Source organism: Microcaecilia unicolor, chromosome 2 (genome assembly GCF_901765095.1).
Source record: "Microcaecilia unicolor chromosome 2, aMicUni1.1, whole genome shotgun sequence".
In the NCBI taxonomy this organism is placed as follows: domain Eukaryota; kingdom Metazoa; phylum Chordata; class Amphibia; order Gymnophiona; family Siphonopidae; genus Microcaecilia; species Microcaecilia unicolor.
The window spans coordinates 540,315,233-540,343,021 of record NC_044032.1 but is presented as its reverse complement, the minus strand read 5'-3'; the positions used below and the strand labels follow the sequence as shown (position 1 = coordinate 540,343,021).

Sequence of the window (27,789 nt, the reverse complement as noted above, 5' to 3'; positions counted from 1 at the left end):
CAAAGTCTTCCCCACCAGAAGATATGGGAGGATACGCATACAGGAGACCCTTCCCCCAATAAAGGAGAAAGGCGTCCGATGCTAGCCTGTCGTGGGCCTGAAGTCTGGAAAGTATCCAGAACTGAGGGACCTTGTGATTGGTCTGAGCAGCAAAGAGATCGACCAAGGGGGTGCCCCACGCTTGAAAGATCTGACGTACCACTCTCGAGTTGAGAGACCACTCGTGAGGTTGCATTATCCTGCTCAGCCTGTTGGCCAGACTGTTGTTTACGCCTGCCAGATATGTGGCTTGAAGAAACATGCCGTGACGGCGAGCCCAAAGCCACATCTGGATGGCTTCCTGACACAGGGGGCGAGATCCGGTGCCCCCCTGCTTGTTGATGTAATACATGGCAACCTGATTGTCTGTCTGAATTTGAATAATTTGATTGGACAGCCGATCTCTGAAAGCTTTTAGAGCGTTCCAGATCGCTCGCAACTCCAGGAGATTGATCTGAAAACCGGTTTCCTGGAGGGACCAATGTCCTTGAGTGTGAAGCCCATCGACACGGGCTCTCCACCCGAGGAGAGACGCATCCGTTGTCAACACTTTTTGTGGCTGAGGAATTTGAAAGGGACGCCCCAAGGTCAAATTGGATCGAATTGTCCAAAATGTAGGGATCTGAGAAACCCCGTGGACAGCTGGATTGCGTCCTCTAGATCCCCGTCAGCTTGAAACCACTGGGAAGCTAGTGTCCATTGAGCTGATCTCATGTGAAGATGGGCCATGGGAGTCACATGAACTGTGGAGGCCATGTGGCCGAGCAATCTCAACATCTGCCGAGCTGTGATCTGCTGAGACGCTCGTACCCAGGAAACAGGAGCCAGAAGATTGTCTGCCCTCGCTTCAGGGAGGTAGGCATGAGCAGTCTGAGAGTCCAGCAGAGCTCCTATGAATTCTAGTCTTTGAACTGGAAGAAGGTGGGACTTTGGATAATTTATCACAAACCCTAGTAGCTCCAGGAGTTGAATAGTCATCATGGACTGTAGAGCTCCTGCCTGCGAGGTGTTCTTCACCAGCCAATCGTCAAGGTAAGGGAACACACGCACTCCCAATCTACGCAGCAACGCCGCTACAACTGCCAGGCATTTTGTAAATACTCTGGGCGCAGAGGCGAGACCAAAGGGTAGTACACAATACTGAAAATGCCGTGTCCCCAGACGGAATCGAAGATACTGCTGGTGAGCTGGTAGTATCGGGATGTGAGTATAAGCATCCTTTACGACAAGAGAGCATAGCCTATTGTTTTCCTGAATCATGGGAAGAAGGGTGCCTAGGGAAAGCATCCTGAACTTTTCTCGGACCAGATATTTGTTCAGGGCCCTTAGGTCTAGGATGGGACGCATCCCCCCTATTTTCTTTTGCACAAGAAAGTACCTGGAATAGAATCCCAGCCCTTCCTGCCCCGATGGTATGGGCTCGACTGCACTGGCGCTGAGAAGGGTGGAGAGTTCCTCTGCAAGTACCTGCCTGTGCTGGGAGCTGAAAGACTGAGCTCCCGGAGGGCAATTTGGAGGTTTTGATATCAAATTGAGGGAGTATCCCAGCCGGACTTGAAGAACCCACCGGTCGGATGTTACAAGAGATCACCTTTGGTGAAAAAAATGTTAACCTCCCCCCAACCGGTAGATCGTCCGGCACGGACACTTTTATGTCGGCTATGCTTGCCTGGAGCCAGTCAAAAGCCCGTCCCTTGCTTTTGCTGGGGAGCTGCAGGGGCCTGTTGAGGTGCACGTTGTTGACGTGAACGAGTGCGCTGGGGCTTAGCTTGAGCAGGCTGGCGAGAAGGTGGATTGTACCTAAGCCTATTAGAAACATAGGGAACATTCCTCCTTCCCCCATAAAAACGTCTACCTGATGAAGTAGATGCTGAAGGCGTCCGGTGGGAGAGTTTGTCGAATGCGGTGTCCCGCTGGTGGAGCTACTCTACCACCTGTTTGACCTTCTCACCGAAAATGTTATCCCCCCGGCAAGGAGCATCCGCAATCCACTGCTGGACTCGATTCTCCAGGTCAGAGGCACGCAGTCATGAAAGTCTGCGCATCACTATCCCTTGAGCAGCGGCCCTGGACGCAACATCAAAAGTGTCATAGACACCCCTGGACAGGAATTTCCTACACACCTTCAGCTGCCTGACCACCTCCTGAAAAGGCTTGGCTTGCTCCAACGGGAGCTTCTCAACCAAGTCCGCCAACTGCCGCACATTGTTCCGCAAGTGGATGCTCGTGTAGAGCTGGTAGGACTGAATCTTGGACACGAGCATAGCAGAATGACAGGTCTTCCTCCCAAAAGAGTCTAGGGTTCTCGACTCGCTCCCTGGGGGCGCCGAGGCGTAATCCCAAGGACTCCTGGCTTTCTTGAGAGCAGAATCCACAACACCAGTCATGAGGCAACTGGGTCTTCATCAACTTTGGGTCCCCATGGATCCTATACTGGGACTCAATCTTTTTGGGAATGTGGGGATTAGATAACGGTTTCGCCCAGTTCGTCAGCAATGTCTGTTTAAGGACATTATGCAGAGGAACAGTGGACGATTCCTTAGGTGGGGAAGGATAGTCCAGGACCTTGAACATCTCAGCCCTGGGCTCATCCTCAGAAACCACTGGGAAGGGAATGGCCATAGACATTTCCCGGACAAAAGAGGAGAAGGACAAGCTCTCAGGAGGAGAAAGCTTCCTCTCTGGTGAAGGAGTGGGATCAGAGGGAAGACCACATGGACTGTGCAGGTTTTTTTTCTGCCGTCATCTACTATGTTACTATGTTACAAGACTCCGCGTCAGAGAAATATCTGGGGTTTTCCTCTGCTTCCCACGAGTCCTCCCCCTCGGTATCGGACACCAGTTCCCTGACTGCAGTCCGAATCCGAGCCCGTCTCGATGCCGAGGCACTACGTCCTCGATGGCAGGGTTGAGAAGAAGACTCCCGCACTGGCAGCGATGAAGCTCCCTCCATCGACGATGCCGGGGAGTCAACTCGGGTGGTCACCGAAGCTGATACCGCACACGGCACCGGAGACCTCACCATGGGTGGGGAGCCAGCCGCCGCAAGCACCCCCGGTACCGAAGCTGACGATCGCAGCAGCCCTTCCATGATCCCAGGAAGGATGGCTCGGAGGCGCTCGTCAGGAGCATCTGTCGAGAGAAGCTGAGAGGCCGGTGCAGGAGATGATGCCAGAACCTGCCTGGGGTGGGGAGGCGGTACCGGGCTGTCCGAGAAGCGCATTGACACCGCCTGGATAGAGGGGGAGCGGTCCTCTCGACGTCGATGCTTACCGGGTGCCAAATCCTTCGGCGCCCCGGAACTCTCGGTACCGTGGCGGGAAGGCGACCGATGATGATACTTCTTCACCTTCGCTCAAAGCACGTCACCCGAAGCCCCCGGTACCGACGAGGAGGACGTGGAATCCACACGCCTCCTCGGGGACGGGTCCGAAAGAGGATGGTCCCGATGGCTCTGTACCGCAGGAGCCCTCGAGACAGGTGGAGACCCACTCGATGGATCACTGCTACCAGCATGGGGGGCCCTATGGGCAGCCATCACCTGCGCTCCCGACGTCGATGCACTCTCTGACGCTGACATCGATACCGCCATCGATGACCTCAGTAACGCTACTGACGTCGACGTTGAAGAACCGGACAGGGCTCCGAACAGCAGGTTCCGCTGAGCCGATCTCGCTGCCTGGGTCCTCTTTTTGAGTTGAAGACACAAAGTGCAGGCGTTGGGACGATGACCAGCCCCCAGACACTGAAGACACGAAACGTGCGGATCAATGAGCGAGATCGTCCGGTTGCACCGCATGCACTTCTTGAAGCCACTGGCAGGCTTTGAAGCCATGAGCGGAAAAATCGCGTCGGCGAAATCAAACTCATGATGATGCCGAAAAAAGGCACCAATACCAGGGAAAACCCCCCGTTCGGCTGCGCACGAAAGCAAAATGAAACTTAAGAGCCCAAACACTAAGCGGTAAAGGAAATCTTTTTTTTTTTTTTTTTTTAACTAAACAAGAAACTCGACAGAAAAAATCCCGAAGAGCAAATGAAGATGAACAGCGAAAACAAGCTGTGAGGGCTCTTTCTGGGGCGCAGAGCAGTGAAAAAACAGCCACCCTGACCACGGAAAAAAAAAAGAGACTGAGGCACGTTCGCGTTTCGGGCGGGAAGACGGTCGCGCATGCGCGGTGCGCACGCACGATGGCTCTGCAAACTTTGTTGCTAGGAAGATTCCGTTCCTGGGGCTGCCGTCAGACGTCACCCATATGTGAGAACAAGCAGCCTGCTTGTCCTCGGAGAAAAAGAGATCTGCATGAAACAAAATATTTATTTTTATTTTGACTTATAAAACCACTTGCCCCTGAAACATGCTCAAAACAGAAAAATCCATCTGTGTACCTAAAAGGTAAACCAGGGACGTAGCCAGACAGCAGATTTTGGGTGGGCCTAGGCAAGAAGTGGGTGGGCACCAAGTGTTCTCCCCCCAACACCAAAAAAATATCTCAGCTGGTGGAAAAATGTTTCTCTGCATCTTGGCAGTCTGCAACAAGCATGCGCTGAAAACTATCGTGGAGAGCAGTGTTTTTGTTACCATCAAGGGGAAGTCTGGCCAAGCTAAATGTGTGCTACTGTTGGGTGGGCCTGAGCCCTAACTGGGTGGGCCAAGGCCCACCTGTGGCTATGCCACTGAGGTAAACTACAAAACAGATGAAAATGTGATTTCATGTGCCCCAATGAAAGGAGAGTTTAATTCTACTTCTATTTAATTTCAATATATTCTATCGTCCCATGGCAGATTACAACAACAGTTAAAGATGATGAACCCATTAGAAAACAGGATATCCTCACTGAAATCTGGATATCTGTATTGTATAGAAGCACAGTGAAGAAAAATCAAACTATAGAGTTTATAATTGCAGTTTCTACCAGCTACAATAATTTTTGAAGATGTTTTAGTGATATTCAATTGTTACTATATCTACATTTCTCATCCAACTTTTAAGGCACTGCCTATCCAACTGAAACAACTTTAGACTTGTTACAGACACGGACCAACAATAAAGAACGACAACATGGATACACAGCTGCTCATATGTTTGGCTTGCTTTGTTTCACGCGAACGACAATGACGGCTGCGTGGGGGAGTGGAAACAAATTAACCAAACTGGCTTCCAGGCTTACAGTGGACTAGATGGCTCACTTCCACTCATGTCTATTAAGCTTTTTTCTCCCTTCTCCACCCCCTACCCACCGACCGACTTCCTTGGCCAGCTTTTTCTCCCTTCTCCACCCCCCTCTCTTCAGCCCGCTCTCTCCCGTCTAAAGGGTTATTTTTACTTCCATGAACCCTTTTCCCTCCTGCTGCACTGGCGATTCACAGTCAGCTGTTTGCCAGTGTCAGGGCCTCTCCTATCATTTGCGCAACGTTCAAGTGCTGGGGAAAGGAACCCCCCGCCACCCAAGTGTTAAATACTTTGGTTAGATGCTCAACAATGTTGTCTCCCAACAGTCTGTAAAATTCGGCTCGGAATCCATCAGGCCCGGGAGCCTTACCCAACGGAATGCTATTAATTGCCCCATAAACCTCATCTGGCTGAATAGGTGCACTCAAAGATGCCCCATCAACCCGTGAGATCCTGGGGAGGTCCAAGCTCTCCAAGCATAAACGCCCTGGAAGATCACCCAGCTCCTGTTCTGTGTAAAGTTTGATAAAAAGATTTGAAAATCTCACATATTGCTACATTGGAGTGTACCATCCTTCCTGTTGAGTCTTTAATGGAGGTCACTGTCCTAGACATTTGTTTTCACGCAAACGTGCCAAGAATTTCCCATTTTTATTGCCATGTTTATATAGTTGATATTTGTAAAAACATTGTGATTTAACCGCACACTCTTGAATTACAGAATTCAAAGCTATTTGCATAGCCAAAAGTTCACTCTTAAGAGCCGCTGTCGCCTGCCTCCCATACCTCTGTCTCAACTTCACAATTTCTTTTTCCAATCGCAAAATCTCCCTATCCATGGCCCTCCTTTTATGACTGGCATAACTAATGATTGACCCACGCACCAAAGCTTTAGCTGCTTCCCAAAATAAGACCACCTCTGATTCTGACGACTGATTAAAAATGTCTATAATCCTCCCAACTAGCCATCAGACTCTCCCTGAACTTCACATCATGATATAAAGCACAAGGAAAGGCCCTGGCCGACCGAGAAGACCCCCGTCCACCCGGTTCCCAGTCCAACCAAACTGCCGCGTGGTCTGAGATCAAGTAAGGGCCTATCTGGGCATCCACTATATCATTAAACAAAGTTCGAAAAGACAAGAAATAATCTATCCTGGATTGTGTTGCATGTGCTCGTGATAAGTGTGTGTAGTCTCAATCCGACGGATGCAAGACCCTCCACACATCCAAAAGATCTAACAACGAACTAAATCGTGGGAGACCTCTAAATGACCTGGACCTCGTCTCTCTTGGTGGGTCGGACTTGTCTACTTGAGGGTCCTACACCATATTAAAATCTCCCCCCACCAATAAAGGGACGTTATCCTCCACGCAAAGAGTATCAACCAATTTCTTACAGAATGCACCATCCAACTGATTAGGGGCATAGATACTACCTTACTGCTCTACGGGCTATTGTGACATGGCAAAAAACATAACGCCCCCCCCCCCCCGGTCATTAACCACTCTCTCAATGTGCGTTGCCACCTCCTTCCGAAATAATAGCGCAACCCCACTTTTCTTACCTACTGCTGGCGTGGCCACACACTCCCCCACCCACCAGGACACCAATTTGGCATGTTCCACTTCTGAGAGGTGAGTTTCTGATGCGTTGGAGATATTGCAACACTTTAGATTGCTTAATGGGTGAGTGGATACCTCCTACATTCCACGTTACTACTCTAACCATTTACCCTGCCTCCAATTGCGCTGTCCACCTAAAAGGTAAATCCTGAAGAAAGAGAGACCGTCCCAGCCTACAGCCTCTCCTCTGCCTTCCCCAAAAGCACTTCCTGTTATTCCAAGTTTTTGTCAGTGTCACCCAGTTCCGTTAAAACCACCACTTTTGTATCCCCCCACTACCATACCTCCCATAAACATCCTGACCCTTAATCCCATTCCCCTCCCCCCTCGTCTCCCCCTCCCCCCCCTTATCCCCAAGGCATTCCCTAATGGAACCATCATGCTAGTAACGCCTCCCCCTCCAACTTCCCTTGCAAACTAACATACCAGAACTGTACCCACCCTCTCATCTTCATTCCAACCCCCAACTAGAATGCAATCAATTCCCCACGTCCATTATAAAATGACATAAGAACAGTTAGACTATATCATTCTGTGGACAGGCTTCAAACCCAACAATTTCTTTAATGCACTAAAGAAACTAATGAAAATATGCACCATTATGTCCATTATTCCTAATATAAACCCCACACAAACCACTTGTCCAGTGAATCTGCCGATTTGAAAAGATAGTCATGTGGTCTCTGCAATACCTGACATACGCTGTCCCATGGTCCAGTGAGTGCAGACCGTAGCCTACTATGATGTCCCAGACTCAAACCAAACTTTGATCTGCTTCTTCTCCTTGTGCACGTAGGTTACTTCGTCTCTTCCTTATTGCCTCTGGTCTACACTTCTGTACCCTGCCATGGAAATACTTTTAAAAGAAATAGGAGGAAATATTTTTTCACTCCATGAGCTCTGAAACTCTTTGCCAGAGGATGTACTAACAGTGGTTAGTATATCGGGGTTTAAAACAGGTTTGGACAAATTCCTGGAGGAAAAGTCCATGGTCTGCTACTGAGACAGACATGGGGAAGCAATTGCTTGCCCCAGGATTGGTAGCATGAAATGTTGCTGCTAATTGGGTTTCTGCCTGGTACTTGTGACCTGGTTTGGTCACTGTTTGGAAAACAGGTCACTGGGCTAAATGGACCATTGTTCTGGCCCAGTATGCTACTCTTACGTTCTTATGACCAGGAGCTCACAAGCTACGAAAAAGTAAAGAAAACTTGAAAAGTGCCAAAAACACAAAGAATAAGGGAAAAGAAGAGAAAAATAAGAAAAAAGGCCCCTCGTACATAACCAAAAAGAGCAGGAAGATCAAAATGACCATGAATCAACAAGACACACACACACACCCCTCTCCCCCCGTCTTCTCTGCTCTGCAGATGAGAGAAAACTCTGGGTACTGCATGAGTCGGGCAAGATATGAGAATACTAAGCAGTGTCTGTGTTGGGCTCTGTGGATGACATTGTTTATCAATTTGCTATACTGCCTCTTTCAAGCATGAGTTGAGACAGTTTACATACAACTGTACAAGTACATGTACTGTCCCTAATGCACTCACAATCTAATTATCACCCACATGTGAGAACTGCATGCCCTCCGAGAAAACCACTGTCATGGGAAACAAGCAAACATGATACAAACTGATTTTGTTGTTTCATAAGAACCAAATCCACAAATCATTAAATTTAAGATACTGTGATCAGCAAATCCACTGGCAACCATATATCCACTTCGGAGTCAAGTGCCTATTTTCCTGGCAACTTAAGTAGGAAGTGCCTCAGGCTATTTGGTTAAGCATTAAGTTACCCAAAAATAATAGTGATCCTTGCTGTCATTCTGCAGTCCAATCTGCTCCATAGTAACTAAATAAATCTCTCTAACAGAAGAGAAAGCATGACCTGTAAGCTGTACAAACACCGTTTACCTTACCTGGATCAACCAATTTATGGGCCATCTCATTTAATGTTTCTATTTCTTCTTCTTTGGGAGCATGAATGACCATCACAGTTGATCCTAGTATACACAGCAAACATCCAATTTTGCCGTGGAGATTAAGCTTCTCTTTTAGAAAATACGACGACAGAATGGCACTGCAAGAACATTAATATCGAGACTGTGATAAAACAAAACAACATTCAGTTTGCCTTTTACTGCACTAAAATGGTCCCTCACACACCCATCTCTACAGCTGCACTGTGCTTAGCCATCATCAGACTATAGCAGGAAAGTGAGATCTGTTTGGATACCTATTCTTCAAACACAGACATAAACTTTGTATTTTTTCTTAAAGGACCACTGAGAATTTCTGTATAATGAAAAACCACCCAAGTTGTGTCTGAATTCCTTAGACAAAAACAAACACACACACAAAAAAAGGGGGGGGGGGGGGGTTGAATTACACTGTACAAACTGTCTATACTAGAATCATGCAGCAATGTAAAAAGTTTGTGAACTTCCTAATCTATGCAGCTATGTAAAAGTTACATATTGTTACTGGTTTTGCAAAGAATTTTGTAAGTGTATTTTAGAGCATCTTACCTTACAAGTACACTGAGTGCTCCTAATGGAGTGACCAGTGTAGCTGGTGCAAACGCATAAGCAGCAAAATTAGCGACCTCACCAGCTCCCACTAAAAATGTGATAAAGCATGGAGACTTTAGACAAATATAAAAAAGGTAACGTAAAAGCACTATATGCCACACTAAAGTAAAATAGCACTACAGAGTTTCATTAATACTAAGAAAATTGAGTAATTTTCTGAAGTCACACTTAATGCATTTTATGCAAGGGAGGATATATTGTTTGTTCTATTTGTTACCTTAACCATTATTTTAAAATATTTTTTCCATAGTCTTTAGGAAGGTCTAACCTTGTCAACTGGTAAAAATAAAACAATGACACAAAGAAATCTAATAATTATGATATAGAAGCATGCATGTTTTAACAAAGTCACTACATGTAAGAATATGCCATAAAATGTAAATATTTAAGAGTGCTATTTTTCTTTAAACACATACTTGATAGAAGTCCAGCCCACCACAGCCACTCTTTAAGATATGCATGACCTCCTTGTCCTGGTAAAAAAAAAAAATGGAGTAATACATACGTAGCATATTACTGTCCTAATGCACATATCAATCTAGTCAGCACAATTTATACATAGAAAAATCATGCCAAAACAGGTTCTATAAACACGACAGATACTTTAACTAGATACTTTTAGCAAAGCTCTGTAATGTTTTTTCTACCTAGCATTTTGCTCTTTTTATTTTACCTACTTTGAAGTGTAAGAACGCTTGAATAAAGAAGCCTCACAGAAAGCAACAGAAGCAAAGAAACTGTAAAAAAGTCAGCAGCTCACTAATCACATAAATGTCATGCGATCATACCGTCATGCGAGACTGTATTTCAGGGCCATAGAAGGGATGGGCAAGACCTCCACCCCGTCCTAGTCCAAGGCACACAATACTTCTAAGCCCCTGTTTTGTTTATGCATGGCAGTTCCCATGGTGGAGCAGCTCACACACACTGTAATTTTATTAACACAGTGTTAACTTAGAAGGTTAACAACTTTAAAGGGGTATCAGGTAGGATTCATAGATACCTTCAAGGGGGAGTTCAGTTGTCTCCCCTCCAGCTCCTGATTTTAAAGGCTGGTTTTGTAAACATTTCTATACTAATACTTTCACACAATCTTTATGTGCCCTGAAAATATTTTTACGAGAAATCATGGGTTTGTATTACTGATGAGCCATAATCGTCACACAAGTGTTACAGATAAGCAACTTCAACAGTCACACCAGCAAGACTGCTTACTTAAAGGATATGTTTAATTTAAAAAAACAAACAACAAAAAAAGGCAAGAAAGAAAAAAAAAGCCAATGCCAGAAAATATTTTTGTTGCCCTAACTTCCTTTCCCTCCTTTTTTTAAAACCACTACTAAACAACCCTAAATCATAAAAATGAGCTCTACCAAGGAAGAATTTAGACTATCTCCCAAAATGAAGTAGTTTATTAGAGGCTTGAAATACTGCCCTTCAACAAAAATCAAAGTGGTGTACAACAAAACAAAAATCAAATAGGAAATAAGAAAGCAATTATATAAACAGAGAAACAATAGCAGCACATGGAAGAATTTAAGAATAGAGTAGGAGTGAACCAATCACAGGGCAGGTGGCACAGTAGGATCACGTGCCAACCAAAAAAGGGAAGTACTGGGGAAAAAAAGTGGGTCTTGAGGTGTAACCAAAATGGGGAATAGGATTGCTCACAACAGAGGTCAGTAGGAAGGGCAATCCAAAGAGAGGGAGCAGAACAAAAAAAAAAAAGCTGAGTTGCGAGTTGATTTGAGACGGGAACAATGAACAGAAGGAGAGAGATAGTTGAAAGGTTAGAGCAGCACATAAAGGCTTAGAAGGGGTGTAAGGAGACCTTGCAGATATGAGTAAGGATCTTAAATTGAATGCGTAAGTAAACAGGGAGCCAATGGTGTTGGGCAAGAAGAAAAAGGAGAATGTGGTTGGATCTGTGGGCAGATGGTTGTGTTTTGGACAGTCTGGAGTAGTTTGGGAGCAGTTTGAGAGCAGATTTGGGAAGGTTAGAATAAAAAAATATTACAGTATTCCAAACAAGAAGAAACCAGAGAACACACTAGAGTAGCACATTAATTATCACCTAAATAAGTATGAAAACAACGAATGAGACAAAGCGAAAGCATGACCTGGCTATGGATGAAACCTGAGAAGCAAAAAAAAGACAGAGAGTCCAGAACAACACTCAAGTACTTGAGAGAGTGTGCTGAATGAAGTGGAACATTGCAAAGGGAGGGGGTAAGGGAAGGAGAAAAAGACTGGCTGGTAAATCCAGAGAGCAACATATTTCGAAGGGTTGAGGACTGAATAGTTGTCACTCAGCCAGGAATCAATTTTGTCGAAACAGGATTGAAGGGTGGACAGATCAATGTTGGAGGGATTTTGAGGGGAGACTAATAGGATATAGACAGGGTAGATATACAACTTGAGAGTGATTGATTGAATCAAGGAAGCCAAAGGATTGAGGAAAATATTAAATAGAATTGGAGAAACTGAAAAGCCTTGGGGGATGTCATATTTAAGGGGTAGAGAGGAGGAACGGTCCTTTAGGAAAAAAAGAGAACCAAAGAAAGAGTTAGAGATACCAAAAGAGTTCAGTCTTTCTAAGGGGGTCTTTTACTAAAGATTAGCTTGAGTTATCTATAGTAGGGCCCATTTTATTCCTATGGGCCCTGCTGCAGATAACTCGAGCTAATCTTTAGTTAAAAAAAAAAACCCTAAGAGAAGAAAATGACTAACAAGGTCAGAGACTGCACTAAGATCTAGGGAGAAAAGAAGAGTAAAATGACCATGGTCAAGAGAAGCAAGTAAATCATTAAGGAGAGAAGTCAAAATAGTCTCAGTAGAGAATACCTTGGCAGAAACCAGACTGAAAAGAGTGAAGAAATTGGAAAATTTAATATGCTGGGCAAGGCAGAGAGTTGAAAAGCGAGTAGTCGAGACGTCAACCACAAATCTATTGTGGTGGGGAGGATGGGTCCTAACTTGGTGATGCCAGTATGTAAACTGGCGTTCATATTGCAGCACCGAGGGCAAGCAAGGTCACCACAGACTTAACATTATGACCTCCCAGTAGAAATGGCAGAGCCAAAAAAAACATCATGAGACAATGTTACTTGATCTCCAGTTAGAGATGGTGTGTTTTATCACATTCAGATGAGGTCAAAAGAAACATTGGTGCACGAGATAGGCCGGCATAAAATGGAGGTAGTGCAAGCTAAATTCAATTTCCCATATACATATATTCATTGTGGATATCCTGAAAACTTGACTGGTTCATGGTGTCCTGAGGACCCAAGTTAAGAAACCCTGTTCTAGGTCGAATATGACAGTCCTCTTGTAGTTCATAAAATAAAGGTCTTCTATTAGACACGGGGTCTTCTACTGTTTGCAGGACACTTCAGTGATGAAAGAGGAAGTCAATACCATCTTACATCGAACTTATGATGCCTGGACAGTATCACAAGACTGTCAAAACAACTACTATTAAAAAGGGAAAATTAGGTCCTTACCATGATAATTTTCTTTCCTTTAGTCATAGCAGATGAAGCCATTACGTATGGGTTGTGTCCATCAACCAGCAGGGGGAGCTAGAGCGCACTCAACTTTTCACAGTGCCTCATGGCCAGCTAGCTCCACTGCCTCTTCAGTATTTGAAGCTTCCAAAGCAGTATGGCAAACCGCAATGGGAATAACATGAACTTTCCTCACAGCGAACGATGGCCCCTAAACAAGGGCATGAACTCAAAAAAGGAGAGAATGAACTCATCCTCCTGGAGGGAATAAACTCGTCCTCCACTTTGTATAAACGGAGGGAATACTTGCATCCTCCTGGAGGGAATAAACTCATCCTCCCAAAACATGAACTGGAGGGAATGAACTGATCCTCCTATAACTGTAACAAGAATCCTGAAGACTGTTTTCCGACTCCCCAAGGAAGGAATATAACTTCAGGAAACAAGTACAGCACCTAAAATCAGAATCACTGCAATACAGACAATCATACAGGAAGGGCTCATGGCTTCATCTGCTATGACTAAAGGAAAGAAAATTATCATGGTAAGAACCTAATTTTCCCTTCCTTGTCATCAAGCAGATGAAGCCATTACGTATGGAATGTAACAAAGCAATCCCTAAATAGGGTGGGAACAAGCCACACCACGTGCTAGCACCTGTGCTCCAAAACGCGCATCCTTCCTGGCAGCCACATCCAGCCTGTAATGTCGGGCGAAAGAGAGCTTAGAAGCCCATGTTGCAGCACTGCAAATCTCATGAAGAGATAGTGCTCCAGTTTCCGCCTAGGAAGAGGAAATCGCTCTTGTGGAATGTGCCTTAAAGGCTTCAGGCAGAGCCCGGCAAGACAGCAGATATGCTGAAAAGATAGCTTCTTTGAGCCAACGGGCAATAGTGGCTTTAGATGCTGAAGACCCTCTGCGAGGACCTGCAAACAGCAGAAAAAGATGATCAGAGGTCCTGAAAGAATTTGTAATTCGCAGATACTGCAACAGAGTCCTGCGCACATCCAAAAGGTGCAACTGCCCAAATGAATCTGGAAACTCCTCCTCAACAAAGGAGGGAAGAAAAACAGGCTGGTTTAGGTGAAATGCTGAAACCACCTTAGGCATGAAGGAAGGCACGGTCCGAACCGTGACCCCTGACTCTGAGAATTGCAGAAAAGGGTCTCTACAGGACAGCGCCTGGAGCTCTGACACCTGTCTCACTGAGGTAATGGCCACTAAAAAGACGGCCTTCAGTGTCAAATCTTTCTCTGAAGCATGCCGAAGCGGTTCAAAGGGAGCCCCCTGAAGGGCCTTCAATACTAACCCTAGGTTCCAAGCTGGACAAGGTGCCCGCACGGGAGGACGGAGCCGAAGCACCCCTCTAAGAAACCGTGCCACATCTGGATGAGCAGCTAAGGACATGCCTTCAACCTTGCCACGCAGGGAGGCCAATGCTGCCACTTGCACCCACAGGGAATTATAGGCCAAGCCTTTGTGTACACCATCCTGCAAAAAGTCCAGAATCGGCGAGACAGGAGCCCGCAACGGAGAAAGCGCTCTTGAAACACACCAGACTTCAAACTGGCGCCAAGTCCTGGCATAAGCCATGGAAGTGGAGCGCTTACGGGCCTGCAGGAGAGTGGAAATTACCTTATTTGAGTAGCCTTTATCTCTCAATTGCGCCCTCTCAATCGCCATGCCATAAGACCAAAGCGGCAGGCGTCCTCCATGGCCACCGGACCCTGTGACAACAGGTGCGGAACCAGAGGTACCGGAAAGGGAGCCTCCAACAGCATCTGTCGGAGGTCCGCATACCAAGGCCTCCTGGGCCAATCTGGGGCGATGAGTACCACTTCTCCTGGATGCAGCCGAATCCGCAGGAGCACTCGCCCTATCAAGGGCCACGGAGGGAAGACATACAGCAAGCCCAGGGGCCAGGGTTGAGCCAAGGCATCCAACCCGGCAGAGCGAGGATCCCTCCGTCTGCTGAAGAAGCACGGGACTTTGGCATTGGAACTGGTCGCCATAAGATCCATCACTGGCTTGCCCCATTTGGCACATATCTGCAGGAATACATCGTCTGCTAGTTCCAACTCCGCTGGATCGATCTGATGCCTGCTTAGATAGTCGGCTTGCACGTTGCTCTGACCTGCAATGTGAGCTGCTGACAGGGACTGTAGATGCAGCTCGGCCCAGTGGCAAATTTGTTCGGCCTGCGCGGCTAGAGCTCTGCACTGAGTGCCACCATGTCGATTTATGTAGGCCACTGCTGTCGTGTTGTCCGACATCACTCAGACAGCCAATCCTTCCAGGGTCACTTGAAAGGCCAGAAGAGCCAGAAACACTGCTTTCAACTCCAGGCGGTTGATAGACCACTCTGACTCGTTGGGCGTCCACAGACCCTGGGCATGCTTCCCCTGGCAATGTGCGCCCCAGCCCTTCAGGCTGGCATCTGTCACTACTAGGCACCAATCGGGGAGCGCCAGCGGCATTCCCCACCGCAACATGCTGTCCAAGAGCCACCACTCCATACTGGGGCGGGCCGCAGGGAGCCAAGAAAGTCTGCACTGATAATCCTGAGATACTGGAGACCATCATTGAAGTAGAGAATACTGTAGAGGTCTCAGGTGCGCTCTCGCCCATGGCACCACTGCCAAGGTGGCCGTCATCGATCCCAACAGCTGGACAATGTCCCAAGCTCGCGGGCGGGGCATCCTCAGGAGCAGACGGACCTGATTCTGAAGCTTGTACCGCCTTTGCTCGGGAAGAAACACATAGCCCGAGGCTGTGTCGAACCTGGCCCCCAAATACTCTAAGAGATTGCGAGGGGGTCAGGCAACTTTTGGCCATATTGACGACCCAGCCCAGAGATTGAAGGACTGAAACCACTCTGGCTGTAGCTAGATGACTCTCTTTTTCTGAGTCTGCTCTGATGAGCCAGTTGTCTAGGTACGGGTGAACCCGGATACCCTCTCGCCTGAGAAAGGCAGCTACTACCACCATTACCTTGGAGAAGGTTCGGGGAGCTGTGCCGAGGCCAAAAGGGCAAGACCGAAACTGGAAATGTTTTCCCAACACCGCAAACTGCAGAAACTTCTGGTGCGAGGGCCAAATTGGTATGTGCAAGTAAGCTTCTTTCAGGTCCAGAGACGTGAGAAACTCTCCTGGCTGTACCGCCGCAATGACGGAGCGCAGGGTTTCCATGTGAAAATGCCGCACTCTTAAGGACTTGTTTAGCTCTTTTAAGTCCAGGATCGGGTGAAAAGACCCGCCTTTTCGTGGCACCACAAAGTAAATAAGTAGCGGCCTAGACCTTGTTCGGTGGAAGGCACCGGGGTCATAGCCCCTATCTGGCACAGACTGTGCAGAGTCTCCTCTACCGCCGCCCGTTTGGCGGCAGACCGCATCGGGACTCCACAAACACGTCTCTCACTGGGGCATCGAATTCTAATCGGTATCCGTCTCTGATCAGGTCCAAGACCCACTGATCTGCGGAGATTTTGGCCCACTCCTCGAAAAAGAGGGAAAGTCTTCCTCCGATGACAGGAAACGAGGAGGGGGCCGGCGCACCATTGAGAGAGTCGCCCCTGAACTCCAGGCCTTGAACCAGCAGCTGCGGAACGTTTGTCCGACCGAAAGGAGTTTCTCTGCTGAAAGTGGGCACGCGAAGTGAACCCAGCAGCACGCCCCGGGCGGTACCTTCTAGCTTCACGGAAGCGAGGTCTGTAAGAGGAGTGGACCGCCTGACCCTTAGAGGAAGGCTTCGGCCTATCTTCGGGCAAGCGCTGAGGTTTGGAATCCCCCAGGCCTTTAACAATGTTTTCCAACACCTCACCAAACAGGAGAAGGCCTTGAAAGGGCAACCACCAACCTTTGCTTAGAGGCCATGTCCGCCGCCCAATGTCGTAGCCAAAGAGTGCGGCGAGCCGCCACTGCTACTGCCATTTGTTTAGCCGAAGCTCTGACAATATCATAAAGGGCGTCAGCCAAAAAGGACAAGGCCGACTCCATCCGCAGAGCCACTTCAGATAAAGTCTCCGCTCCATCACCTGGCTGTTCCACTGCCTGCTGTAACCAAGCCAGGCAGGCTCTAGCAGCATAACAACTGCATGCAGACGACCGAACAGTGAGACCTGCCAAATCAAAGGACCGCTTCAGAGCTGAATCAAGCCTGCGGTCTTGAATATCCTTCAGGGCAACACCTCCTTCAACAGGAAGGGTAGTTCTCTTTGTCACAGCAGTGACCAGGGCATCCACTTTAGGCATTGCAAAGCAAGCCAAATGTTCCTCACTCAGAGGGTATAATTTCCCCATAGCCCTGGCAACCTTCAAAGGTCCCTTGGGGTCAGCCCATTGAGCTGAAATAAGCTCTTGGATGGAGTCATGCAAAGGAAAGGCTCGAGCAGGCTTTCTGGTACTAGCCATCCTTGGATTAACAGAGGAGGCTGTGCCACTCCCAGGATCTTCAATCGAGAGGGCTTGTAAGGCATCTGAAATAAGCGCTGGCAGCTCCTCGCGGTGGAAAATCCTCACCGCAGACGGATCATCAAGCTCCTGTGGCAATTCTGCAACCGACTCTGGCTCCTCAGCCCAAGAAGTTCTGCCAGACCCCTCAGAATCCTCATAGCCCGACCACGGGGGGGGGGGGGGGGGTGCGCCACACTCAGGAGAATTAGCCAACTCCAAAAGGCCGGGATCCACCGGGGGGGGGGGGGGGGGGGGGGGCAGGCAGAGGGTCCAAAGATCCCTGTGGAAGAGCTCTTTTAAGCATGTATGCCCTATGCAGCATTAAAACAAAATCAGGGGAGAAAACCGCTCCCTAACTGTCCGGATCCTGCCCAGGGCTTTCAGCTCTATTATTAGCCTTACTCAGAGGACCCCCCCCCCCCCCCCCCCGGATTCAGGGCTCTCCGTCGCAACAGAGGCCGCACCATGTGGAAAATCCAAAATGGCGTCCGCTGCCAGCTCAGAGCGCGAAAGATCGCCGCTCGCCATGCTCGAGCTGGCTCTACCGTCTGTACAGCACGAATTACAGAGCCCCGCTGCTGATTTGCGCTTGCCACATTTAGAACAGCGCTTTACAGTCTCCGCAGCCATCGCCGAATACAGCGGTAAAATTAAAAAATGGCGGTTCGCGCCAAAAACGTCCCGATCGCGGGCCCACCCCGGAGGAGTCAGAAAACACTCTTACCTCACTAGACCAAGTATCACAGCTCCGGTCCTGCAGAAGAATCTCAAGAAAAAAAACCTCTTTTCCAAGAACGCTGCGCTAAAGCGCAACACGGCTTTAATTAATTAATTATTTAGTTTTAACGTTGTGAGGAAAGCAGAGGCAAAAGAGGTAAATAAAAACACTCCGGAGGCTCAGATAAGTGGGAAAGGCAGGGAAAGGCGAACCAATGTGCCTGCATCCACTAAGTGGGAAAGGACAGGGAAAAGCAAGCTAATATGTCCGCATCCACGGGGGCATGGGTAAGGCAGGGAAAGGGCTGACCTATGTGCCTTCAAAGTGAAGCTGCTATAGCCTCTAACACCCCGGCTAACAACTGGCAAGCCAGGAGCCACCCCCAGGCAGATTTTTGATGGAGCTCGAAGAAGCTGCAGCCACCCTGCTTGGGAGATAGAGAATACTGAAAAGGTAGTGGAGCTAGCTGGCCATAAGGCACTGTGAAAAGTTGAGTGCTCTCTATCTCCCCCTGCTGGTTGATGGACACAACCCATACGTAATGGCTTCATCTGCTTGATGACAAGGAATTTAACTTTTCAGATCAATTGGTCAAGCTGAAAATAAATAAATAAATAAAAAGAACAAAGAGGATGCTCGACAGATGGGTCACAACGAGATATCATCCTAGGACACTGATGAAAGGCTTAATTAGACTAATTGAAGCTGTGCATGAATCCATTTTCCCCCCAATATTTTTGTAATTGATATTGGTAAAGGTCTTTTTCAGGTTAATTATCCAGTTCTCCTCCATGAGGTGACTCAGGATTTGGACCAGTGGTAGTCTCTAGAACTTTCTTGGTTTGGCCGGATTGCCACTATTAAGATGAACATTCTTCCTCGTCTATTGTATCTTTTTCAGGTGTTGCTTTTGCGTCTCGATTACAGGATTGTTTGATTCACTTTGAATGGAATAATAAGAGGCCGAAGCTCCCTCAGGCCTTTCTTTATAAAGGCAAATGTTCTGGTGGTTTGGCGGTTCCTAACTTGCTTTGGTACTATCAGGCTGCTCAGGCTCATGCAGCGATTGAATGGTTTCATGTGTCCACATCTAAGCAGTGGATTTTTCTAGACCAGCATATGCTTGAGTCACGTACACTGAAAAATCGTATTTGGCTGTCTCGCAAGAATCGCTCTCTGCCGGTGGATTTGTGTCCTGCGATTCTTTACACCTTTAACTATTAGGACACCCTTTTTGCTACTCCTTGAGCGTTACTGTTGCAGCATACACCTACACCTATTGCAAGTAATCCCCTGTTCCCTCCTGGTGTAGGTGGGGGAAGTTTTTTTGCTGGGCCCATTTGGGATTGGATACTTGGAGTAAGCTTTTTGAAGATGACTATTTCTTTTGTGTCTTTATCAGCCACTTATCAGCTTTCGCCTTCCGATCAATATGCTTACCTTCAGTTGAAACATTTTTGACTAACCCTTGTACTTGATCTTGCATAGTGCGAGATGATACTTATTTGGAGGATTTATGTGAAGATTCTAAGAATACCAAAGGACTTACTACATGTTTATACTTACACTTGTGTAAACAACTTTCTTCATATACCCTTTATAGGCTTAATTGGGAGAGGGAGTTGGGGTAGTTATATCTTCTGATGATTGGTTTGTTATGGAAAAAGCACTACTGAAGTCATTCACTGCTGTGTCTATTAAGGAAAATACTATTAAGGTATTATGTCGCTGGTATCTTACTCCAGCTAGACTGTACCACATTTGGGGCTTCTCCTCACTGTTGGCGATATTGTTTTGAGAAGGGCACTATGGGTCATCTTTGGTGGTCACATCCCAAGGCGTGGGCATATTGGAGAGCATTTCAGCCTCATCTATAGAATTGGCTTGGCTGCTCTGTTCAATAGAATCATGCGGTGTTTTTATTAGGTAAGAAGCCACAGGGCCTTACTCGTAGCCAGTCTGTCCTGGTCAGATATGCTTGTCAGTCTGCTCGCCTGAACTTGGCTAAACACTGAAAGTATGTGGCAGTTTCCTCATTGCTGCAGTGGATTTACAAATTGTGGTATAATTGTGACAGGGAACATCTGACCACGATTAAGCGGCGCACCCAAAGTGGGAGGATATTTGGGTACCATTTGTGCGAGCTTGTTCTGTTTAACTGCGGCCTGGGAAGTACTCCATCACTCTCTATTGTTCGAGGATTTTTTTTTTGGTTGCTACTAGTCACCGATTGTAGTGGTGTACTCATCCACAGGGTGGGGGGAGGGGTTGTTTCTTTAGTGGTCTTGTAGATACTGTGGTTCATTATTTCTAATATGCATTGACCTTTATTCTTAAATTGTTGGAAGACTTGTCATTTTATTTCTGAATGTTGGAGTACCTGGATACTGTATTCTGATTCTGTTATGTACTGGTTTTATTACTGGATGTTTTGTGTCTGAATTCTCAATAAAATTCTTCTATAAATAATAATAATAAAAAATTTTACTTTAAACCTGCAAAGAGCTTACAACAGTAAAGGCTAGTAGAAAAATGGGTCTTTGCTGCAATAACTTCTTGGGGGGGGGGGGGGGAGGGGAGAGAAAGAGAAGGAACACCTACATGGAACTTTCCCTACAAACCTGTCAGGGGTACAAAGTCTCAAGGCCAAAACTACCTTGGGACAGTGAAATAAAAAAGGGCTTCAACACTTAAAGAGGGGCAAGGTCTGCAGACCAATTCCTGAAAGCTTTCCTGCAGCCTGTCTGCATTCATCCTGAGGGTCGCAGACTGCGCACTGCATTCAGGGAGCAAGACCAAAAAGACCAAGAATAACTATTGCACCATCTGCTGGAAATACAAAATATTATCAAGTTCCAGTGCTGAACCACTCATACTATGATGTAGTCACTGAAAAGTCCCAGATCTCTGCCTCTATTTGCTGGTAAAGAGGCTTAAGTCATACGTCTGGACTGGTCTAGCAGGATGAAAAGGAAGAAGTTTTGTGAGACCATTCTTGTCCAACACAGAAAGAAAAGCTACACAGAGTAAGCTCACAGTCCTGCAGAAACAAAAAAGGACATTTAGGAAGTACTGCAGATAGCCTTTTAGCAGAATAGTTCTTTCAGAGGAATAGTCCAAAGCAAGCATATGGCATAATGGCCAAACCACAATGGGATAGGTTTGGAGGAACGTATTAGTGGTAAAGAGATAGAGGGAGCTACACTGGGGTAGTAGGACACTCACCAAACAATTCTTGATGCCAAACTATCCAGGAATGGCTTAGTGGTTACAAAAGTTGTCTGATGTTAAATCCCTGCTTAGAGTCTCCGTATCTAGTGCCATGGTTGAAAGTGGGCATAAAATACTATATTGCTGGTACTATACCCCTCAACGTTTAGTTAAAATGTTCTGAACGGGGTCGGCCCTGTGCTGGCGACAACGTGGTGCAATAGGAGATATGTTTCATATTTGGTGGGCCTGTAGACATGCACAGCGCTACTGGGCAGTGGTATTGAAATTTGTATGCGCGGTGACTGGGGTGGACTATCCAATGAAAATGGACCACTGTTTGTTGCATTTTAAGCCAGTGGGAGTTCAGAACTCTATACATCAATTTGCTGCTCAGTTGTTTGTGGCAAGCAAGCTGGTACTGGCAGCGGCCTGGAAACAACCATCTCTTCCGGATTTACAAGCAATTTTGTGTAAGTTGGACTATATTTGCTTGATGTCAAAACTTACGGCCTTACGAACAGGACTTTTGCTGCAACGCTATAAAACTTGGGACCGTCTATGCTTCCTTTTTTTCTTATCTCAGCACTCAATTGTGGAACGGGCTGCCTCAAGTGGTCAAATTCACTCCTGATCACCCGACCTTCAAGAAGCGACTCAAGACCTTCCTTTTTGGTAGAGCATACGCCGTGAGCCCGCCTGGCGCCACATCCTTCTGAACCACGGCTATCATAGCGACAAATTGTCACCTTCTCCTCTCTCCCTTTTCCTCCTCAGTTATTTCTCTTTCCCTCTTATGACATTGAATACTGTATTTTGAATTATTGTTTGCTTAATAGACTATTGTACGCCACATTGAGCCTGCCCGTGGGTGGGAATATTGTGGGATATAAATGCCATAAATAAATAAATAAATAAATAAAAATAAACTTTATGAACAATGGTCATCTTCTCAGAACGCCTCTGTTTAGTTGCATATACAGAGTGAAGGGGAAGGTTGAGTCGATAAGAGTTATTAGGAAGGCAGGGATATGGGGAGGTAGGGCGGGGAAGGGGTTGAGGGGAGGGATGAGACAAGAACATACGAATATGTTATGAATGGCTATTGTATATTACGCTTTAAGGTTCGTATTCTTATTTAGTTTATTATTGAAAACAATAAAAAATAAATGGAAAAAAACAAACAAACCAAAAGTTGGTTGATGGCCTGGGAAGCCAGGGTTCCAATCCTGCTCTCTCAACTGATGCTACCTGGGATCTTGGTCAAGTCACTTTGACCTCTACTGCCTCAGGTATAAAATCTAGATTGTAAGCCCCATCTAGGGTAGGAAAATACCAACTCTACCTACAATGCAACTCTTCATGATGTTTGGAAAGCTAACTAAACCTAACAGTCAAAAAAATGTCAATTACTGAGGGGGGAGGTAAGAATACATAGCCAGTGCATTTGCCTCCATGAGTAAATCCTGCAGAAATGTCCTAATTATACTAGACAAATATATTAAAGAAACATAGATAACAGACCATATGGCCTATTCAGTCTGCCTATCCATGTCATCTACTCTATCACTCCCTTAGAGATCCCAAGCTTTCTTGAATTCAGACACTTTTTTCATCTCTACAAAGACTTCACCATATGATCTTTTACCAAAGAATCTACAAATAAAACAAAGGGCATTCTCTGATCGAAGTAATAGATTTCACCACCACTAAACAGAGTTTTTAGCGGCATTATAGAACACTGTTTTGTACTCATATACTACTGCTTGCACAATCAAATATGGACAACATTTAAGAAAAAGATTATCAGTGAACCCAACAATTTAGTTCTATACTATAGAAAAATGCTAATCCAGCTATTCATTTAAACAAGCAATTGCAACTGGTAACAACATACACCTCCTACAATTCGACATGTCCAGTGCCTTTGACATGGTTAATCATGAAATACTACTACATATACTAGAATACTTCGGAGTAGGAGGCACAGTTCTCAAATGGTTCAAAGGATTCCTGACCACAAGATTATACCAAGTAACAACGAACGCGGACAGATCACCCCCATGGATACCTGAATGTGGAGTCCCCCAAGGAACCCCCCTCTCACCAACCTTATTCAACCTAATGATGATACCTTTAGCCAAACTGCTAGCCAATCAAAACCTCAACCCTTACATATATACAGATGACGTCACAATCTACATCCCGTTCAAACATGATCTAAATGAAATCACCAACAAGATCAACCAAAGCCGCCAAATAATGCACACCTGGGCAGATGCATTCCAACTAAAACTTAATGCAGAAAAAACACAATGTCTTGTACTCACCTCACAACATAACACAAAAAACTTCTCCACCATAATCACACCATACTGTTCTCTTCCTGTCTCACAAAACTTGAAAATTATTGGAGTCACCATTGATCAAAACCTCACTCTTGATACCCATATGAAAAACACAACGAAAAAGATGTTCTACTGCATGTGGAAACTTAAAAGAGTAAAACCTTTCTTCCAGAGATACATCTTCCGTACCCTTGTACAGTCAATGGTAATAAATCATCTGGACTACTGCAACGCACTATACGCGGGCTGCAAAGAACAGACTATCAAAAAACTCCAAACTGCCCAGAATACTGCCACCAGACTCATATTTGGAAAAACTAAATATGAAAGTGCAAAACCCTTAAGAGAGAAACTCCACTGGCTCCCACTTAAGGAACGCATTGTGTTCAAGTTCTGCATGATTGTACACAAAATCATTCATGCAGACGCCCCAATCTACATGCTAAACCTTGTGGACCTACCTCCAAGAAACGCCACAAGATCCTCCTGCAAATTTCTCAACCTACACTTCCCCAGCTGTAAAGGACTAAAATACAAGCTGATGCATGCCACTACCTTCTCTTACATAAGCACGCAATTATGGAATGCATTACCTACAGACCTGAAAACAATCGACGAAACAACTATCTTTCGCAAATCTCTGAAGACATATCTCTTCAACAAGGCCTACAATGAGAACCTATAGCCACCCTAATCCACCTCACCAACCCACTCAGTTAAGAAAGCCCACCTTCTATAATTACCCTAATCATTCCCTTCCTTCTTCTTTCTTCCCTTACTTAATCTCTGCACAATACTAAATGTATCTGTTATCCTGTAATGACAATATTAACAAAACTATGTAAGCCACGTTGAGCCTGCAAATAGGTGGGAAAATGTGGGATACAAATGCAATAAATAAATAAATAAAATTAATTCTGAGTTGCAGTACTACCAGAGTGAACCTAGAATATAAATGTTCCCAGCTTTTCCTATCCTCTGCATACTTCCTTTCTGAATCAGGACTGCACCCTGGGCAGAGAAGAAAACAACTTTTACTAGCAGCACATAACTTTGCTATGTTTCTGTGATGCCAGTTGCACTAGTGGAGTCAAATAAAAACAAACAGGCAGATAAACCTCTCCAATCCTACAGCCTGTGCAGTGCAGGGAACAAACAGCACTGGGGACATGGTATGAGAGAGAAAGGAAAGGGACCAGTAAAAGGCAGAAAGCGCCCAGAGGCAGCTAGTTGAGGGGAAAAGAGAGGGCAGAGTTTCCATTTTATTGAAGTATAAAAAGGAATAGGAATGTAATACTTTTCTAGCTTTCAAGACCTAAAACTAAGATCCAATATCATAAATGAAATAAGACAGATACATTTTCTTAAGCCAAAGGCCAAAGTTGTAAAAAACTGATGCTCATGAGCAGGATCACTGAAGCATAGACACAATCTGCAAATTTTGAACTTTCAGGCATCTCTATAGATTTTGCTTTTCTGTATTTTCTTGAATTTTTCCAATTTTATTTGAACCCTAAGAAACTGAACAGGCTCTCCTCTCCCATTCTGAGAGCACATAATAACTCAAGCCCTAAAGCAGAAAAACGCGTTACACAATTTCTTAGTGGACATGCTTGTAATATATGCTTAGGATGCAGACACCTTTCTTACTTTGTGCAAGACAAATATGTACTATTCCATCATTTATTTCTCTTATGTAGGTGAGAGGTGATTGCAAGTTTGTACACGCAAATCTATCGAGCGTGATCAAATAAATAAGGAATACTTTCATATTTTAGTTGGTTTTCTGGCACATTTGTCTTGTTTCCTCAAGTGTTAAAATTCTTTTGTTCACAAAATACAAGAGATTTTATCTTATTTTATAAAATAAGTTTATATGGAACCACTTAATATACAAGATAAATCATCAGTATGCCAAATATGGTTTCATGCAAGATGTTCTTATGTGGACCCAGAAGCCCCAATGTTCAAAGCTTGCACTTGTACCTGCTCTTGTGGAGCCCTTCCTGGCGAGTCGGAGAAGCCCTTTCTTTTTCAGGATAAAACTACCCCCAATAAAAAGGCTGGAGGTGATTGCCAGAGCTAGTCCAATATAAAAATCGTATCTTCCTTGATCCTGGCTCATCTTGACAAATACTGGAGCATTTAACAGTCACACTGATCACAGCGTAAAGCAGCTGCTGGCACAGGTGGTTACTTGATGCGATGTTTTAAGCCTAAACAAAAAGAAAATATTCTTAAAAACATTCATAGAATTATAAATGCATTACAAGTCTCAACCACAGTCAATTAACTACTCCCAATCCATATTCTTAAGAACCAGTCTCAAGATCAATTTAATTAAAACTGTTTTAGTATAGCTATACTAAATGGAATGGTTCTTTCCAAGTCTGCTTCTTTAGATTCTCAAAAACAATAGTTATGAGCCATTTTAATGAACTGCAATAAAACATACATCAGTTTGGAATCTTATCAAAAAGGTTTCAATATAATGAAGCTATTTCATACTTGAAATCAACACAGGGACTTCGTTGTCCTGAAACATTTAACAAAAAAAAAAAGTTACAGTTCTTAAAATGAGATTATCAAATTAGTTTATTTCCTTTCATTTGTCCATAAGCTAAAGCATAATTGGATTATGTCACAACTGTTCAAGCGTTTTCACCTCATAATACAAAATACTTCATATCATCTTCTCTGACAGATACCATCAAGTTGAGCTATGTGAAGAACTACTTTTTTGCCATTACTTTCAAATAAATGAATATGAAAATCTTTTTCTCCTCCTCCTGACTTCCCCTATTGCATATATGAGATTATGCAAAACTGTGGGGAAAATGTGGAGTATAAATGTACAAAACTAACTAACTAACTAACTAAATAAATAAATAAATTATCTCTGGGAAAAGGTGACTAAAGTCACCAGAAATAAAAAGGCAAAATTATGCCTTACCTGATAATTTTCTTTCCTTTAGTCACAGCAGATGAATCCAGGAACCAGTGGGTAGCAGGTGGAGATAGAGAACTAAATTGAAGGGAGGCATACAAGCTGGTCAGTCCCTCATCTCTCTAGTATATGTCCCATCACAAAGCCATAAACAGGCAACAATTCTAAACAAAACCGCCAACTTCCTCAGAAACCATGAACCACAACCGTGCAGTCCATCCAAATCGCGCCTTCCGCTGTTTGTAGCTGTACTGCAAAACAATCTTCTCTACTTTCTCTGTTTTTTTTTTTTTTTTTTTACAGGAATTCCAATCTAAAAGGAAATCACATGGCAAACCCGCCACCGGGAGCCGTAGCAGAAAAGTTTGCGACAGAAGACAAGGGTGGGATCCTGGATTCATCTGCTGCGACTAAAGGAAAGAAAATTATCAGGTATAATTTTACCTTCCATAGCGTCAGCAGCAGATGAATCCAGGAACCAGTGGTATGTACAAAAGCACTCCCTACATAAGGTGGAAAGCTGCGGCTCCCCACGTCAACACAGTCGCCCCAAACCTCGCATCCGCGCGAGCCGTAATCTCTATTCTGTAATGCTTAGAAAAGGAATGCAAGAACACCCACGTAGCTGCCTACAAGTTTCTTCCAACAACAAAGTACCCGCCTCTGCCCACTAAGTAGCTTGAGCTCAAGTTGAATGAGCACGAAGACCCCTCAGAGAACGACATACCAGGATATAAGCCGACGAAATGGTATCTTTGATCCATCGTGCAAGAGTAGGCTTTGAGGCGGCCTCCCCACGGTGAGGGCCCGCTAGAGGAATAAACAGGTGATCTGAACATCTGAACTCGTTGGACACTTGCAAGTACCGGATCAGCACCCTTCGAACATCCAAAAATTGGACAGAAGCAAATTGAGTTGGATAGTCTTCCTGACGAAACGAAGGCAAAAACAGGTCCTGATTAATATGGAATGCTGATACCACTTTAAGAAGAAATGAAGGACTGGTCGCAAAGCACCACCGGCCTCCAAAAACTGAAGAAATGGTTCCAGACACAAGGCCTGAATCTCAGAGACCCTGCGAGCAGACCCCAGGGCCACCAAAAATACTGCCTTAAGAGTCAAGTCTTTCTCCGATGCCTTGCGTAGCGGCTCAAATGGGGCCTGACCCAGTGCCCG

General features: G+C 45.4%; 1 protein-coding gene across 2 annotated transcripts in view; it reads right to left on the bottom strand.

The window, feature by feature from the left end:
• Positions 1–27,789, bottom strand: part of NIPA2 (NIPA magnesium transporter 2) — a 94,772-nt gene that overhangs the window by 24,557 nt on the left and 42,426 nt on the right. For both annotated transcript variants that reach the window (XM_030191319.1, XM_030191318.1), the window contains 4 exons: positions 25,653–25,882; positions 9,849–9,905; positions 9,370–9,460; positions 8,761–8,921 (listed from right to left, as the gene is read on the bottom strand). In XM_030191319.1, coding sequence (XP_030047179.1) covers positions 8,761–8,921; positions 9,370–9,460; positions 9,849–9,905; positions 25,653–25,791 — 448 coding nt within the window. In that variant the 5' untranslated portion in view covers positions 25,792–25,882. The remainder of the gene's footprint in view (positions 1–8,760; positions 8,922–9,369; positions 9,461–9,848; positions 9,906–25,652; positions 25,883–27,789) is intronic.